Source organism: Lolium rigidum, chromosome 7 (genome assembly GCF_022539505.1).
Source record: "Lolium rigidum isolate FL_2022 chromosome 7, APGP_CSIRO_Lrig_0.1, whole genome shotgun sequence".
Lineage (NCBI taxonomy): Eukaryota > Viridiplantae > Streptophyta > Magnoliopsida > Poales > Poaceae > Lolium > Lolium rigidum.
In genome coordinates, this window is record NC_061514.1 from 36453003 (window position 1) to 36469397 (window position 16395).

At 45.1% G+C, this 16395-nt stretch overlaps 1 protein-coding gene across 1 annotated transcript; it reads left to right on the forward strand.

The window, feature by feature from the left end:
* Positions 1-5692: 5692 nt before the first annotated feature.
* On the forward strand, positions 5693-9116 carry LOC124675996. Its single transcript, XM_047212082.1, has 6 exons — positions 5693-6464; positions 7137-7300; positions 7479-7717; positions 7789-7988; positions 8448-8573; positions 8670-9116. Exons 1-6 carry the CDS (start codon positions 5697-5699, stop codon positions 8766-8768), a joined length of 1596 nt encoding a protein of 531 aa, XP_047068038.1. The 5' UTR covers positions 5693-5696; the 3' UTR covers positions 8769-9116.
* The last annotated feature ends 7279 nt before the right edge of the window (positions 9117-16395 follow it).

A 16395-nucleotide genomic window follows, 5' to 3' on the forward strand; every position in this document is an offset into this window, starting at 1 on the left:
AGCGTGCGTAGACATCAAAGACGCGCAATTGGGCTGGCCCAGTTCTTTTTCTCCCCTGGCCCAAGTTCTTTCCCGCGCAAGCCCATCAGTTTGAATTTGGTATTTTAGGTTTAAATCGAATTTCAATACTGGTGTTGTTTTCAAAATTGAATAACTTCAATTCTACAAACCCAAATTGAGTGATTCCAATTTTGTATGAAAGTAGATGAAAAGATCTAACAAACCCCACTGGTCTCAAACCTTAGTTCATTGTAGATCAAGTGCAACAAAAATAGCAAGTCAGTAACTTTTCCAAATTCAAACAATTATTAAAAATCAACCATAATGAATTTTGAGGTTATTTCAATTCTCATAATTCACATTTCAAAAACTATAATTGTTTATGCAGAAATATGTTATAGTTGTTTCAGAAGATCATGGGCTAGAATCAAATAATGGCTATGTAGTCATTACTAGCCCATTTAAATTATTTTCAAATTTAGGATTTTAAATCTATGAGGTGTAGCACCTCATTTAAATCATCTTCCCAAGTAATGTGAGGTGAGGTGATGACCTTAGCTACATTGCCTCATACTTGCTTAATTGAGGATATTAAAATCTTAGTATTTATAAATGAGAGGAAATTATTTTTCTCACCCTAATGAAGTAAAAGCCCTAGTGTTAAGTGGAGTGTTGTTTGTGATGATGCTAGGTCATCTTGAGTGAGGCATTACGGCTAAGTAGCCTCCTTAAGTATTGATTGGTGATTGTTACCTCGCATCCGTTTATAGACGCTAGTACCGAAGGCTACGAGGAGGAGGAGGTCTTCTACGAAGAGGAAGAAGAACACTTTGACCAAGTACTCCAACCAAGGCAAGCTACCCTAATACAAGCTCTACCATGCCAAGTTACTAGTGCAAGATATCATGGCACTAGTATTGGTGTTTAAAGTCTTATTCATCCAAGCCCAAGTTTTTATCTTGCTTTACTTTTACTTTAATTACCAAGGTTTACTTATTGTATTTTAATTGGTGTCTAAGTATAGAGTATCACAAGAAGTTTCACACTTAGCTTAGTAAGCAAAACTATAGTTAGCACCCCTCATGATTAGTTGCTAGTGCTAAACAAAAATTGACTACTCTAGATGGGAACTTGTGAAACAAATGATTTTGAAAACCTTGGAATGATGATTCATTCTATTGAAAGATTTTGAAAGGTGAATGTGATTTGGATGACATGGTGAATTTGATAAAAACTGATGGTTGGATTCGGATGCGATCCCATTCCAATTTTAGAGTACCCCCACAATACCTGATTATGGGTAAGGCTTTAGGTGGAAATTTATGTATCTTAGTATGGGTTCCCTCTAAACAAGCGTCATAGAGGTTATGTCGAGGCTGCCTCCGTTGAAAGTAAAATGACGTAAAAAAGAGTTGAATGTCCTACCCAAGCCCTGTGCAGTTCCTAGGATGGCAGTTTGCTATCACTAGGAGGCCAAGCTCATGGGGGAGGTGCCTATACTAGAGTATGTAAGTGAAAGGTTAATGGTTGATGATCCGCAAACTGAGTTATGATGATTCAGGGTTATCCCTGATGGATGTAATCAAAAGTTGTGGCACAAGAGTACAACCTCAGCAGAGTTTAAACTATTCGAATAGTCGCGTCCGCGGTCATGGACAGTTGGAAAGGCCATACTTGTTCCGTCATCAGAACTTTTCCAAATGTGGCATGTGGCTAGTAACTTGTGATTTGAACATGATTGGTAACTTTGACTTGGATCACAACAAAGTTGTGGGAATGACACTAATGTTCCCACTTGAGTAAGTCTAGGAAAATACATAGTCTTAACTAGTAAGTGGTTACGAAATAAAACTGGCTTTATGCAAATGAACCTAGAGCTTATAACCTACTTAGAGCTATTAGTGATTCTATTAGTATAGTTTGCGAGTACTTTAAAGTACTCATGGCTTTGTCCCTGGCTATTCAAATGGCCAGACTATGAAGAGAGAACCAGTACCCAGAAGGTGGTAAGCAGGACGTCTACGATAACTAGGACTACCTCCTGACGTCAAGCGTTGCCTGTGGAACAGATGAACCACTACTACGTATCTTCCGCTGTGTGTTATGTAATTGATCTCTAGATCAATTGTTGTAATGAGACTGGATCATGTGATCTGTTGTTGTAAGACAATTATGGTTTGTAATGAATGATGTGCTGTGATATTAACTTATTACTAGTAAGTAGCACGTGCTTTGCACGTTGCTCCATATAAGTAGAAGAGTACTTTTTTGTTGAAAAAAGTAGTAAGTAATTAAAAACTGAGATGTTTACGAACTTTACGCATGGCGTACCCTTTCGCTCTAGACATAGAGACAAGCGGTTAGGGCTTCCTGCCTCCCATCGGCGTCGTCTATCTGCCCCACCTCGGCGGAACTTCTAGCGCATCCCTAGAGATAGAATAAAGTCCTCCCCGCCTAGTCCCCATCTCGGCGGAACTGCTAGTGCATTGTTGAAAGGTGTGGAGGTGGCGGCTTAGGGTTTGTGTTCTACTATGAAAGGTGTGGCGGAGGCGGCTCCCTAGAGATAGAATAAAGTCCTCCCTGCCTAGTCCCCGTCTCGGTGGAACTTCTAGCGCATCGCCGGAGAGCGTGTTTAGGTTTGTCTCCCGCGGAGCTAGTTGGATTTAGTCAGTGTTTCTTATGATCTACTCTTTTTTTCATCGGCGATGGTTGTTGCTCTCTTGTCCTACAGGGTCTTAGCACGACGACTTTCTATTTGTCTAATACAACAAGCTCTAGTACAATAGATTTTGCCCGCTCCAATGACTGAGGGGCAATATAGGCAACGCTTCTTAGGCTCGTTCGAGTACTTGTAGTCTTCGCTACGGGATCCAGTGACCTGTTTGTAATTACTCTTGAGATTCCTTGTACTGTTGTTGAAAATTACAAATATGTTGGTGAACTTTTCATAAAAAATGAAAAAATAGAGGTATGATCTATGCCGAAGTGACGCATATTTGTTATGGACAGGTCAACATGAGTATGTGCATGTTTGTAATTAGATAAAGGTTATTTATTGAGAAGGCGTACTATATTTTTGTGTAGAAGACGTAATGCATGTTAATTTATTACTTTTAAATGAGTTCTTGACATGAGATAAGAAATGGTCTGTCAAGCAATTTAGAAAAATATAAAGAATAAAACGTATCTGACATTCTGAATATATCCATGTTAGGAGAAATGTCAAACTTCCTGCAAGAAAACCTTAGCGAAGTGACAACCTAATCGGGTAGTTCATGGTCAATTAATGGGCCGTGGCAGGTTTCCAAAAAAAAGTTCCATGCGCACGTGGACTTCTAGTTCCGCTTGATGAGAAAAATAATTTTTGCAGCACATCACCCAGGTTGCAACTTGCTAGTGTGCAACGCCTGTACTCTAGAATATTCGAAGATGCTGGAGATGTTTGACCATTAGCTCTCTAGAACATTCAGCTACCTCCTAGGAGATTCACAGGCCGATGCGGACTGATTGATGTGCGCGGGCGAATCCGGCGCATGGCAACCGTTGGATTACTTCCAAGGATAATTGATGTATGGTAGATGGTACTTTTGTATTGTAAATCAACGGTCACCATAGCCTCTGAGTTGTTTCGGCGGGAAACTGGAAGGAGGGTGGTAAATCCAAATTCAAAACTGCCACACTATAGTAGTAGAGATATGTCTCACAAAAACAATCTTCCTAGGATTGCGATGTATGGCATAATAGGTATTTGGACTTAAAAATCCGGGTGTTGACATAAACCGAGCCCTAGGTACTTATGAATAGCAATTGTTCAGCTAACCACACTCATGGACTAGTAGTTTGTCAGTTCACCACTAGTACATGCATATAAACCGATCCCTAGCTACATACGAATAGCATTTTAACATTACAGACCGAGAGATAGTTCAAAAATGGTGACCAAGGGGAGTGCAAACCTTCTTGTTGTTGTCTTTTTTCTTGCTTCTTTGTCAACCATAGACATCATTTCGTGCATCCACATTGACCGATCCCACTCGCTCTCGTTGTTCTTCCAATCTTGGATGTCGTGCTGTTCGACACCATGGCCACCTTCTACATCATCATAAGTAACATCAACCTCGTCTGGGACATAGTCATCCATACCCTAGCCTAAGATCTAGTTGTGAAGGATGCAACATGCAACAACGAGCTTTACTTGAGTGGGAAAAGTGTGGAACGGCTTCTGGTCAACGATTTTGTACCTATTTTCCAATGCAGCAAAAACCCTCTCGATGGTAACCTGAGGCTAGAGTGTCTAAAATTTTACAACTCACTTGCATTCTGTGGTCTCTTCCTTTGAGAGAACTCGTTCATATGATATTTGGTTTCCATGAAGGGTGGTAGGATTCCAGGCCGACAAGCATAACCTGGATCTGCAAGGTAGAAATTACCATCAGGGAGATGTATGCCATCTGGTCTGCTTAGGTTGTCTGCTAGAATGCTTGCATCATGGGCTGATCCTTCCCAACCAGATAGCACATAAGTGAATTTTAGATTAAATCAAGTAGCAAGCACATTATGGCTGGTGTAGTACTTCCCGCCTATGTATGCCGTCGATCGGGATTTAGGCACTCTAGCGAGTCACATGAGTAGCATCAATTACTCCAATAAAGTCATGCGATGGTAACAATAAACAATCAAGCTTTTGCATTGTGTTGTTGTCAACCAATGTGCAAAGCAATATGTGTGCTCACCTTGAAGTATTGATACCATCTTTTGTTGTTTCGTATCTTGCTTAGTGTTTCACCAGAAGGCGGCTTGATCGTGTCTTGCGTAAGCTCCCCAGTTGCATAAAGGACTTGGTTAAAGTAGCTGGATATAGTCTCTATGGATCTCCTGACTGTGTTGTGCATAACTCCAAACCTCTGGTTATGTCCAAAACATGAAAAGAAAAACATATTAATTTGCTCTTCCACACAGGTGTGGATGTTATCTTGCAGCAAACCACTCCCCCCTAAACCTCTTAACTAGTTCATAGAAAGGTGATGTTCTCATCCTCAGCGTCTCTAAACAACCTCTACATCATGTGTTGCAGATGAAGTCAGATTAGCAATCCCCTCTTAGTTTCGGGCAAGCATCGGGTGGATATGTTTTTAGTGCAGGCCGGCATAAGACTAGTCATAGTGGTGAATAACATAGAGTAGTAACATGAACATGTTACTACCTCCATAGTGGGTAGTAACATATGTGTGGTGTCATGCAAAGCCATGTTAATTAGGTTGTAGACTCATTTAGTCTTGGAAAATAAGATGTTATAGTTACCACAATGATCTATTTTCTCAATTAATAACATACCATGTCATTAAAATGTTTAGTTAACATTACATATAGTTCTATGTTACTACTCAAGTTACTCTCACTACGAGCAGTCTAAACTACACCACGTCTGACGTCGCCGGCATCTCCTACCGTCGGGCAAAATCCCATGTCGACGGCTCGCCGTCCCCATCCAACCTCTCCAACCAGATTACAGTCCAGATCACCAAAATTTGAGTTACCGCGACAAGCAATCCAACTCTTGGACCCCGCGATTCCGCCACGCGTCCTGCTCCTCCCTTCTCCGCCCCCTCGAGCCCCCAAGAGCCCTCCTCTCCCCTCTTCCTTCTTCCCCGATCCCCACTCCACCACCACCACCACCACCGATCAGCCAGCCAGCCATGGGCGCATCCTCCTCCACCGACAACCCCGCCGCCGCGGAGGCGCGCGAGCAGGAGTCCCTCGCCGCCGCCTCGCTCCCGCTCCCGCTCCTCCGCGCCGTCTTCTCCTCCCACTCCTCCGACCTCCCCTCCACCCTCTCCTTCCCGCCCGCCACCTTCCACTCCCCGCCGGACCACTTCCACGACCTCCTCGCCGCCCTCGGCCCCACCATCGCCTCCCTCTTCTTCTCCCCCACCGCCTCCACCTCCTCCTCCGAGGACTGGCTCGGCTTCCTCAAAGGCTTCAACGCCTGCTGCGCGCGCGCCCGGGCCTCGCTCCCGCTCGCGCACCTCCTCCGCGTCTACGCCGCCGCCTGCGCCGCCGCCGGGGCGCCCTGCGGCGTGCGCTTCCAGCCCGACGACGACGACGGGAAGGTCGTGGGCGAGCTCGCGCCCGCGGAGATCGCCGCGCTGCTCTCCATGTGCTGGGCCATGGCCTGGAGCGGCTCGGCCACGACCCCGAGGGGCGCGGACGAAGGGGCGGAGAAGGAGCCCGTGCTGCTCCCGGATGTGTCGAGCCTCGTGCTGTCCGCGCTCGTGTCCGCCGGCGCCGTCGCGGACGACGCGGCCGTCTGGGGCTGGGACGTCTCCGCTGCTGCTGCGGATGGGAAGGGGGTGTCGGCGCAGGAGTTCACGTCCTGGGTCATCTCCACGGTGCCCGGGCTCGGCAGCTGCCTCTCGCGGTACGTGCAGGACAGGTTCCGCTCCTGCCAGGCTGATCCTGTGAAGGTAATCATCCCAATTGTACTGCAGTGTAGTTTGTTATGGTGAAATATTGAACGGATCGTTTTGGTTAGTTAGAACATTGATTAGTGTGTGCAAGTTTATGTGACAACGCCATTGTTTTAGTTATTGGTTCACCTAATAGAACATACAGATCGAATGAACTTGTTTAGTTAGTTCATAGTATAATAATACAACGTAGATTAGTGGAATTTGATGTGACATCACCATTGTTTAGTTAGTTCATACAGGTCTGCATATTATACAATCATCAGGTCTGGTTACTCCTGTTTAGGGAATTATCCAGAAAATTCTGCACCAGTTTGATTCTGATTGCTTGCTAGGAACACCAGATTCTTCTCCTTTACATGTGATGTGATTGTTCAGAACTCACTTAGGAATTCAGGTAGGATTGGGAAGATATTTAGACGCAGATTCTTGGGCTTGGTATGTAATTGATAACTAGCTTCATTCTTTTGGAGGAGGCTGGGGCTGATCCCTTTAACACTGTGAAACGCTTCAGCGATGCACATCTCATCACGCGCTCATAACATCATTGTTTTGCTGCTAACATGGAGCTTTATGTGTGTTTCGTCAGCTTCTTAGATTTATTCTTCTGACTTTGTAACGACGAAGCGTATCTTTCCTCTAACTAGAGTTTTTTTTGCTTACAAGCAGGGCATATCTGTTTCAGCTGGCAACACAACTTCTGATGCTTCAGATGTGTATCTATTAACACGTGGGAGGGCATGGGCAATCTCTCTCAGTGTCAGGAACGCATTGAGCGAGAAGTTCTTGTCAGCATCTGTGATTGGAATGGACACAGAAGACCTTCTTTACAGGTTACTTCGTGGCTTCTTGCCCTTTTTTGGTCTTGTATAATGGTGATTACCTTTGGAAGCTAGTTGTCTTGTTAAGGTTGCAAGTTTAATTGATATCAGGCCACTTTAAAACTCTTTGTATGACTTTATTGTTTTATATTTTGGTATGTGTTAATCCTGGTCTACAACATGTTTGCAGGTCATCGGCTCACGGAAGAGGTCTGAGCCGGTTTTGGTCTTGTGTTGAGGGGTACAAAGGACCAGCGCTAATTCTACTCTCAGCATTCTCAAATGCTGGTGGTGAGAATGTTGATGCTGATCAAAGATGGGGAATTGGTGTATTAACTGAGCAGGGATTCGAGAACAAAGACACTTTCTATGGCAGCTCTGGGTTCCTGTGCGCCACATATCCAATTTTCCGCATTCTTCTGCCATCTGGTATGACTTCTGTTGCTTACTGCCTTCTTTGCCACCCCTCACGGTAGCTTACTGTTTGTCTAACCTAGCAGGCACGGAGAAGAACATCATGTATTGCCACTTACATACTCAGTTAAAGACTTATGAGGCAAAGCCAAAGCCTCTTGGCCTAGCATTCGGTGGATCAATTGGAAATGAGAGGATCTTTATAGATGAAGACTTTTCTAAAGTTACAGTTCGCCATCACGCTGTTGACAAGACTTACCAACATGGTTCTCTCATTCCCAATCAGGTTAAATCTCACACCTACTTGTTCTCACCAGATATCTCATTATTTCTATATCCATGTTGTGTTAGGTCCAGTGATTTTTACTGTACTTCATAATCTTGTTAACTAGGCAACCTTCTCTCTTTGTTGGTTCTGAACAACGGGTTGTTTGATTACTTAGTTTATTTACTAGAAGTGCTTTAAAGAATCCATAATAATGCCAAAGGAAGCCACGGGATAAATGGACCATCTCCACTTGAGTGGTGATTCTGTACTCTTCAGTTAACCCACTCAGTTGCCGTGTGGGCTTATAGGTTATGTATGTTTAATTTTGGTAGGGAACAACCACATGCCACTCTTTTCCCTTGAAAAATCTGTAAGCTATGGTAGCAGCAGCATGTGGCCTCAGATAAATCCATCACGAGCCTAGCCTTCGATCCAAAATGCAGACTATAATATTACTCCATTTATTGTGTAATGCAGGGTTATTTACCTGTTGTGGCCTCAATACTTGATGTGGAAGTGTGGGGACTTGGTGGACAAACAACAAAGCACCAACAAGACGTGTACAAGAAGAGAGAGGATATTTTCTCAGGGCAGCGAAGAAAGGTGCTACTCAGAACAAACTTGAACCCTCCTCTGCAATGTATCGCCACTGTTTAAGTGTCTAACTGTACATAACTTCCCCGCCTATTTTTCTTTCAGATTGATCTCGCAGCTTTTGGCAACTGGGAGGACTCTCCAGAGAAAATGATGATGGACATGGTTTCTGACCCAAACAGGAATCAGCGGGAAGAACGTTGATTTACTTTGACTGCGAGTTCATTTGCTTGTGTTCAGCAGCTGCCCATACAGAACTGGACTTGGAAATGGACAATATTGATACTCCATGTCCTTTTGATGTATAGAGAAGTCGGTGCATGTATTGGCCCATTTGATGGATGTCATTTTGTGGGGCCACTCGTAGTTTAGGTTTTGAATTGAACAAAGGGCTTGTACAGCGCACAATGGCTATAATAGCATCGAGTTTCGTTCTTATCTTCCCTTTTGTTATACGGGAACCAAGAGCAAACAATTGTATATCTCTATGTACAATAGATAATTGTCATGTGTACCAGAATGTCATATACAAGATCACTGTTATGTACCTTAGATCTGCATGAAAGTTACCCAGCTTCCTTGGATGTCTGATGGTGTCCATTTTTGCTTGACAGATTCGATGCAACAGTACTACATTAGGTATGGATACTACAACAGATGTATTTGAAAGAGAATCACACAGAAATAGAAATATCCTGGGTATTTTGCTCACAAATTATTTTGTTGATCTCTAATTCTGTGTAGCTCAGTGGCAGAAGTTTTCATGTTCATTCTCCCAGATGGGGTGTCCTTTTAGCACAAGATGTCGATTCTTATAACAGAAGCCAAGCAAGCCAATGCATTGTCCAGTCCTTCATCATCATTTTCATATGGCTGCATCTGTAACCGGGTCGATGATTTCTGATATCTTGTCAGGATATGCCATCTCAGTGAACAAGTGTAGACTCAACCCTTCTGTGAACATATCATCATTTGGTGCCCTGCCTGTGAACATCTCTAGAAGAGTAATTCCAAAGCTGTACGCATCACCAGCAACGGATACTTGCCCTCCTAGTCCATATTCTGCAAGAGTGATTTCACGGAGATACATTTTTAGCACTAAGATACAGAAGGTGTGCAACATTCAAGGAGATTCAACATTAATTATGAGATGAGAATCCTGGAACTACCTGGAGCAACATATCCTGTAGTTCCTCTTATCCCAATAGAGCTCCCAGAATTCAATCTGGATTTATCTGTGGACTCACCAACCAGTTTTGAAAGTCCAAGGTCGGCAACATAAGCAGTCCAGTCACTGTCAAGGAGGATGTTGCTCGGCTTGAGATCACAGTGGATTACTGATGGCTGACTATTGTTGTGAAGGTAGTCTAGCGCATCAGCAACATCAACCACTATGTTCAGCAGGTGGACAGTACTCAACTTGTGACACTGGCCATCTATTCCTGGATGTAACCATCTGTTGAGGCTGAAGTTAGGCATGAACTCGAACACAAGAGCTCGGAATTCAGTGCCTCTGGAGTCAATGCTAGAGCAGGAGGTGATAATCTTTATCAAGTTCCGGTGTTTAACTCGTCTGAGAGCCATACATTCTGCCAAGAAACTTCTCAAAGAGCCAGTTTGGTGAGGATTGAACACTTTCACAGCTACAACACCATTTCTGAACGATGGCAGAGACATGTTTCCTTTATATACAGAACCATATTTTCCAGCGCCTATCAGATTGGCAGGTGCAAAGCGATCTGTAGCTTCAGATATTTCAATGTATGAAACTCTGGGATACTTGTCATCCAACAGACGGAGGCCAGCAATTTCCATTCCCTCCCCCGTTATTTTCCGCTTGAACATAACAAGTACAAACAACACCAAACATACGCATATAACAATGCTGGCAACTGGAATCAGAACAATAAGCAGCAAATGCTGTTTCTGCTTATTTGGCTTTACCTGACATTGAGGCAATTTCAGCTCAGGAATGCCACCACAAAGCTCATGGTTACCAACTGCTGAGAATCCACTCATGTTAGCGAACACACCGCTAGAAGGCACCTCGCCATTCAGATGGTTAAATGAGAGATCTAGTTCAATCAGAGCACTTGAGTTCTGAAAAACTTGTGGAATGCCTCCAGATAGGTTATTTTGTGCCAGATATAGTTGTTGCAAGCCATTGATTTTGGCCAACTCTCTTGGGATACTGCTGGACAGAGAATTCTTCGTGAGATTTAGTTTGCTCATGCCTCTCAAGTTACCAAGTGATGGGGGTATACTCCCCGTGAAGGAATTGTCATCCAAAGCTAGGTACACTAAGCTTGCACAATCACCCAGTGTACTCGGTATTTCTCCAGACAAGTTGTTTTTTGACAGATCCAAACTTGCAATATTTTTTAGCTTTCCAACTTGTGGGGGAAGAGCACCCAACAAATAGTTACCGGACAGAGAGAGAAAAATTGTCAATGAAGGAAGATTAAAGATCTCATCTGGGATAGGACCAGTAAGCATATTAGAGGATAAGTTGAGGCTAGGTAGCTTGTGCAAGTGCAGCTGTGTGAGGTTGCCGAAAGACAACGGTATATATCCCGAGAGGTCATTCTCTTCCAGCAACAACGTTTGCAGGTTTGCAAGTCTTCCGAGCTCCTCTGGAATAGGACCATGCAGTTTGTTCGCCGCTAGCTCTAGGTCAGTGAGGTTGACAAGGTTTCCAATACCTGGAGGGATCGTCCCAGTGATTCCGTTTCCTGCCATGCTAAGCCACTGGATCTGTCTCGAAAAGTTTGCAACATAACTTGGAAGGACTCCTCCAAGCTTGTTATCGTCAAGATCTAGCAATTGGAGGCGGGTGCAGTTGGTGAAAAATCTCAGGAACTCCCAACCTTCGGCCTCGTCAGCTTGCAGCATGTTGCCGCCCAACTCAACACGAACAGGGCATAGCTTCCCTATCTCCGGGGCCACCCTCCCTTGGAAGTTGTTACGGGCCAGACTTAGCAGTGGGATTTTTGTTGAGTTGGCGAGGGAACTTGGGATCCTCCCGGACAGGGAATTATTGCCCAAATGAAGCTCTTCAAGGACTGGTAGATTGGTGCCAGCATCAGGCGGTATGCCGCCCTGCAGTTTGTTGGACCCGACACCGAAGTAGTTAAGATCTGACATGTTGAAGAAGAGTGGTGGAATCGTGCCTGAGAGATTGTTCCTGGCCACTTGGATGAACTGGAGATGGGCAAGGCGGGAAAGGCCCTCGGGGATGGTCCCCTGCAGTCTGTTCTCGTAGAGAGATAGCCTCTCAAGCGAGGACAGGTTGCCGAACGACGCCGGGATGCCTCCTACCAGCTTGTTGGTGGTAAGGTAGAGGAGTTGGAGCTGAGCGAGCAACCGAAGTGCAGCAGGGATCTCCCCCTGCAGCTGGTTCTTACCCAGGGTCATGGTCACAAGGCTGGAACAGTTGCAGAGCTCCTCAGGAATCTCACCGCGGATGGAGTTGTTGGATAAGTCGAGGTGGCGCAGGCGGCTTAGCCCGCCGACGGTACGTGGTATCTCCCCGGACAGCATGTTGGAACCGAGCTGGAGCGTCCGGAGGAAGGTGAGGTTGCCGATCGCCAGAGAGATGCTGCCCGCGAGGCCTCTGGAGGGCAGGTTCAGGGACGACACCCTGCCTGGGTGCCGACGGCTGCAGATGACGCCGGCCCACTGGCAGAAGTCCGCGTCTGTGTTGTTCCACGAGACCAGCGAGCCTGAGTGGTCGGACAGCCCCTCCTTGAACGCCAGCAGCGCTTCCCGGTCACCGGAGGAGTTGCCACGGAACAGGAGAGAAGAAGATGACAGCAGGAGGACGAGGAGGAGGAGCAGGGGCGGGCGGAAGTACATGGTGGCCATGATCTCTGGAGTCTGGTGCGCGACATGAGGTGTGAAGCAGTGATGGTGTGGTAAGAGCAGGTCTAACAGACCCCTTAAAAGGGCCAAACCCGTATAATAACTGCCAAAATAAGGGGTTGACGCTACCCGGCCGTCTAGCAGACCCCGTAAAACTGGCCCCCGCGTCGATTTTTTACAGTTTTGGTTACGGGGCGGCTCTTCGCCCCTTACTTGTACGGGGCGGGAGGCTGAATACAGGGCCAACCCCTCATCCCATTTCACTAGCGCGCGCGGACATTTCAGGATTTCCAACCGTTTTTCTCGCGCCGCCGCCATAGCCACCCGCGCGCTGCCGCTGAAAACAGAATATTCCGTAGGATTCTGTTTTACGGGGCGGGGATAAGGGGTCTGCTAGCTCGGACGAGTTTTCAGCTAGCGAAAAGTGAATACAGGGCCCTCTACTCGTGTTTTAAGGGGTAGAAAAATAAGGGGTCTGTTAGACATGCTCTAAGGAGGAGCTGCCTAGTGCTTTATAGGTAGGTTGGCGGTTTGAAAACATAATGCAAAGTGCACCGACTCAGTTTTGCATTAATGCATCTAGTAGAAAAAAGTCGTGTCACTTATTTCCAAACCGAGGTTGTACAAAAGAAATGTGAAATCGCCGTAAGAGAACTGGTTCTGATTTGGGGTGTGACTTGCGTGCAATTTACGCTAAGAGAAAAACGAAAGTAGTGCATAAGAAAAGTAAGGGTGAAGGTTGCACGCGCGTCATCTATTCGTGAAAGTTTCTAGCCGTTTTCTTCTCGGAACTCTTGTCATTCTGACCGTACGAGGAACCTTGCAGTGAGCTTTGCAGGAGAGTAAACTGGCCCGGCGTGATCACTCCGCCGTCCTCGCCTGACCTAGTCCGTGTGTAGGTGTCGTTGAGGCGATGCGAGACACGAGTCGAAAGCCGCTTATGCCTGATGACGTGCTAGCTGCTGACTAGACGACGCTGGAGCTTGACGCCGATGACAGACCGGTTGATCGGTTTTTTCTTTTCTTTTGAGACGAGACCGGTGGATCGATTGCCTTCCACCTATGTGCGACTCATACCGGGCTTTCTGGGTTCTTCTCGCAAATGGGCCTAGCAGCCTGATCGGTGATCCAAGGTGCGATGCGGTGGAATTTATTTTCTTCATGCAAATATTTTCTTCATGCAAAATGTGCGAGAAATCGCGTTGGATCTGCAAAAACATTGGTTGTTTGATAAGACCATCTTATCTAAACCCTGTCACGTAATCTAGATAAAACAATAAAATATAAAATATAATGGGTTATTTTCTAGTCCTCCTATACGAGGCATTTTAAATATGTGGTGAGAGGTACTTGAGGTTGGGTGGTTAGGTGGGTGATTGTAGCCCAATCCATCAGAGTTTAAACCTCAGTTTTAACATTTGTGTCTCTCATAAAGGTGGAATATTTATTCAGTGGGAGACGATGTTTTCATCGACAACGAGACGCATGTGATGACTTCGTCAATTTCAAGATCCAATCCATCAGCTCAGTCTGCTCATAGGGGTATGGTGTGGTGTGTGCGATCATAAGGGTGAGTGTATGCACGTGTATATAAGCGTCTGCGTTTGTACCGTATTTTTTTTTAAATGTGGTGAGAAAGATTGTGCTAAGAAATCATCTCTTAACTAAAAGAAGGTAAAGTTTTTTTTTCACCTTTCTCTTTCCTCTATCCTAGCATTTATTCTATGTGACACTGATAAGATATCATTATTGTACATTTCCTTAGGGTATGTACAATGGTCTAGACGGTGCCCGTCTGTAATTTACATCCATGTCACCTGCAGATAGGCCTAAAGACATGTAATACAGTGGGCTATCGCTTTGGTCGTCTGGAAAGATTCAGCGGTTGCCGATATTTTATTCAGCGATCCTAATTCCCCAAATAAAGAAGAACCAAGCTGGGGAATCAATCAAGCTAGCAGTGATGATTAGAGAGTTAGATCCTGCAACCTGCAAGCATAACTGATGGCCGGACTTGCTTCACGCCACGGCGGCTGCAAGAAGCTCTACGCCCCGGCAAAGTATGAACAGAAGATTAAAAGAAGGGAAAAGACAAAGAGAGGAAACGCTTCTGCTCCGGTGCTCCCCCCAGAGGAAAAGTGGAATCCTGAAAACACATGAACGGTTGAGATCGCGCGATACCTGTTCGGATTCAGGGTTAGTTTTGTAATTTCACGTTTCTGACAGATACGTAAAAGCCATGTACAGGCCCGTATGGCCCGCGACTGTGCTGTACGTATTCTGTGAACCGTCGTGTACGTGGCGTAGTCACGTGCGTGTACCGAAGCGGAAGGGACATATAAAACCTTCGTCGGCTGCTCCGCCTCCCTCGCCCCACCATTTCCCCCCAAATCGGTACGGAGAAAACCCTCTCCCTCGGCCACTTCGTCTTCTCCACTCCCTCTCCACCGTCGGTTCTCTTCTTTAATCCCTTCTTCTCCGCGGATTTCCGTCGAATCGGAGGCCGATGGAGGGTAGCGGCTCCACCGCGAGGGCGGCCGCCGCTGCCTTGGTCAAGAACACCGGCGTGGCGGAGGCAGATGTGGTGCCGGGTGGATGCAGCCGTCGTGGTGCGGCCGCGTCGGGCGGAGGCTTGGTGCCGACGGCGGCGGATGAGCGGGAGCAAGGATTGGGCGGCGAGATCGTGCCGGATCCGAATGCGCAGCCAACCGTGGAAGACCCTCCGGTATGTGCTATCCTCTCAACTCCTCGGCTTATTTGCCCTTATTTGATGGTGATTAGGGTTAGATGAAACCGAAGAATAGACGAATCATATGATTTGTGATTAGGGCTTACTGTGGACCAAATGGATCTAGCAGACTGTCCTGTGGTTTGTGTATGTTGGCAAGGGGTTTTTAAATCTGGTTTGACATCCGTGTGCATTCGTAGTTAAGGGGGGTTTTATTGTCATGTGACCCCAATTTATATACCGTGTGCACAATTTATCTGGTTTGATTACTGTGTGCACAATTTATTTGTTAGTAGTAGCATCAATTGTTTGCTACAGAGCTTCATTAGTATGTTTTTTATTACACGACTGCATAATTGCTTTAGGGATTCACATTGATTTGTAAATCTATGGTAATGCTGTTGTGCTCCAGGAGTGTTATCTTGCTATGATGGCAACAACATTGACATAATAATTTGTTACCTGCTATGGGAAAATATGTAGTTACTATAATTGTACATCACCACAGTATAAATAATAGCATGTGTACCTATTATTTGAAATGGTATGATTTGGCAGGACCTCCACTTCTGGGTGTTAGAAGCTAAAAACCCCTAAATGCTGCTTAGTTAACATCTTATGGTGATAATTATTGCTTATTATTATGGTACTGCTGCTCAAGGGGCATTCCCATTTGTGCATAAGATATTTCCCTTTTCAGAATGTGTTTTAATCTATTAATTCCACCTGTATTAAACATGCTTTATGTAGTAATATTTAACATGCTTTGTATAGTAAGGTATAGTTGTCATGTTTTGAAAGTACAGATTGTAAATTAGAATGTGCTACATTTCTTTGAAGCACCTATAATGTAGTAATGATTGCTATAGAATCTCGGACTTTATTTCCTCTATGAAATTTATTATTAAGAGCAACATTATGGTAAGGTGAAACATAATATTGACTATGATTACTCTATGATATTAAGATCAGTATTAATGATAGGTTGACAGAATTATGTTTCACCTTAACATAGTAGGAGAAATATAATGTTACTGGCTGATGACCCACAAGTATAGGGGATCGCAACAGTCTTTGAGGGAAGTAAAACCCAATTTATTGATTCGACACAAGGGGAGACAAAGAATACTTGAAAGCCTTAACAGCGGAGTTGTCAATTCAGCTGCACTGAAACGAGACTTGCTCGCAAGAGTTTATCGAGTAGTAACAGTTTTATAGTAGTAGCAGTAATGAAATAACAGA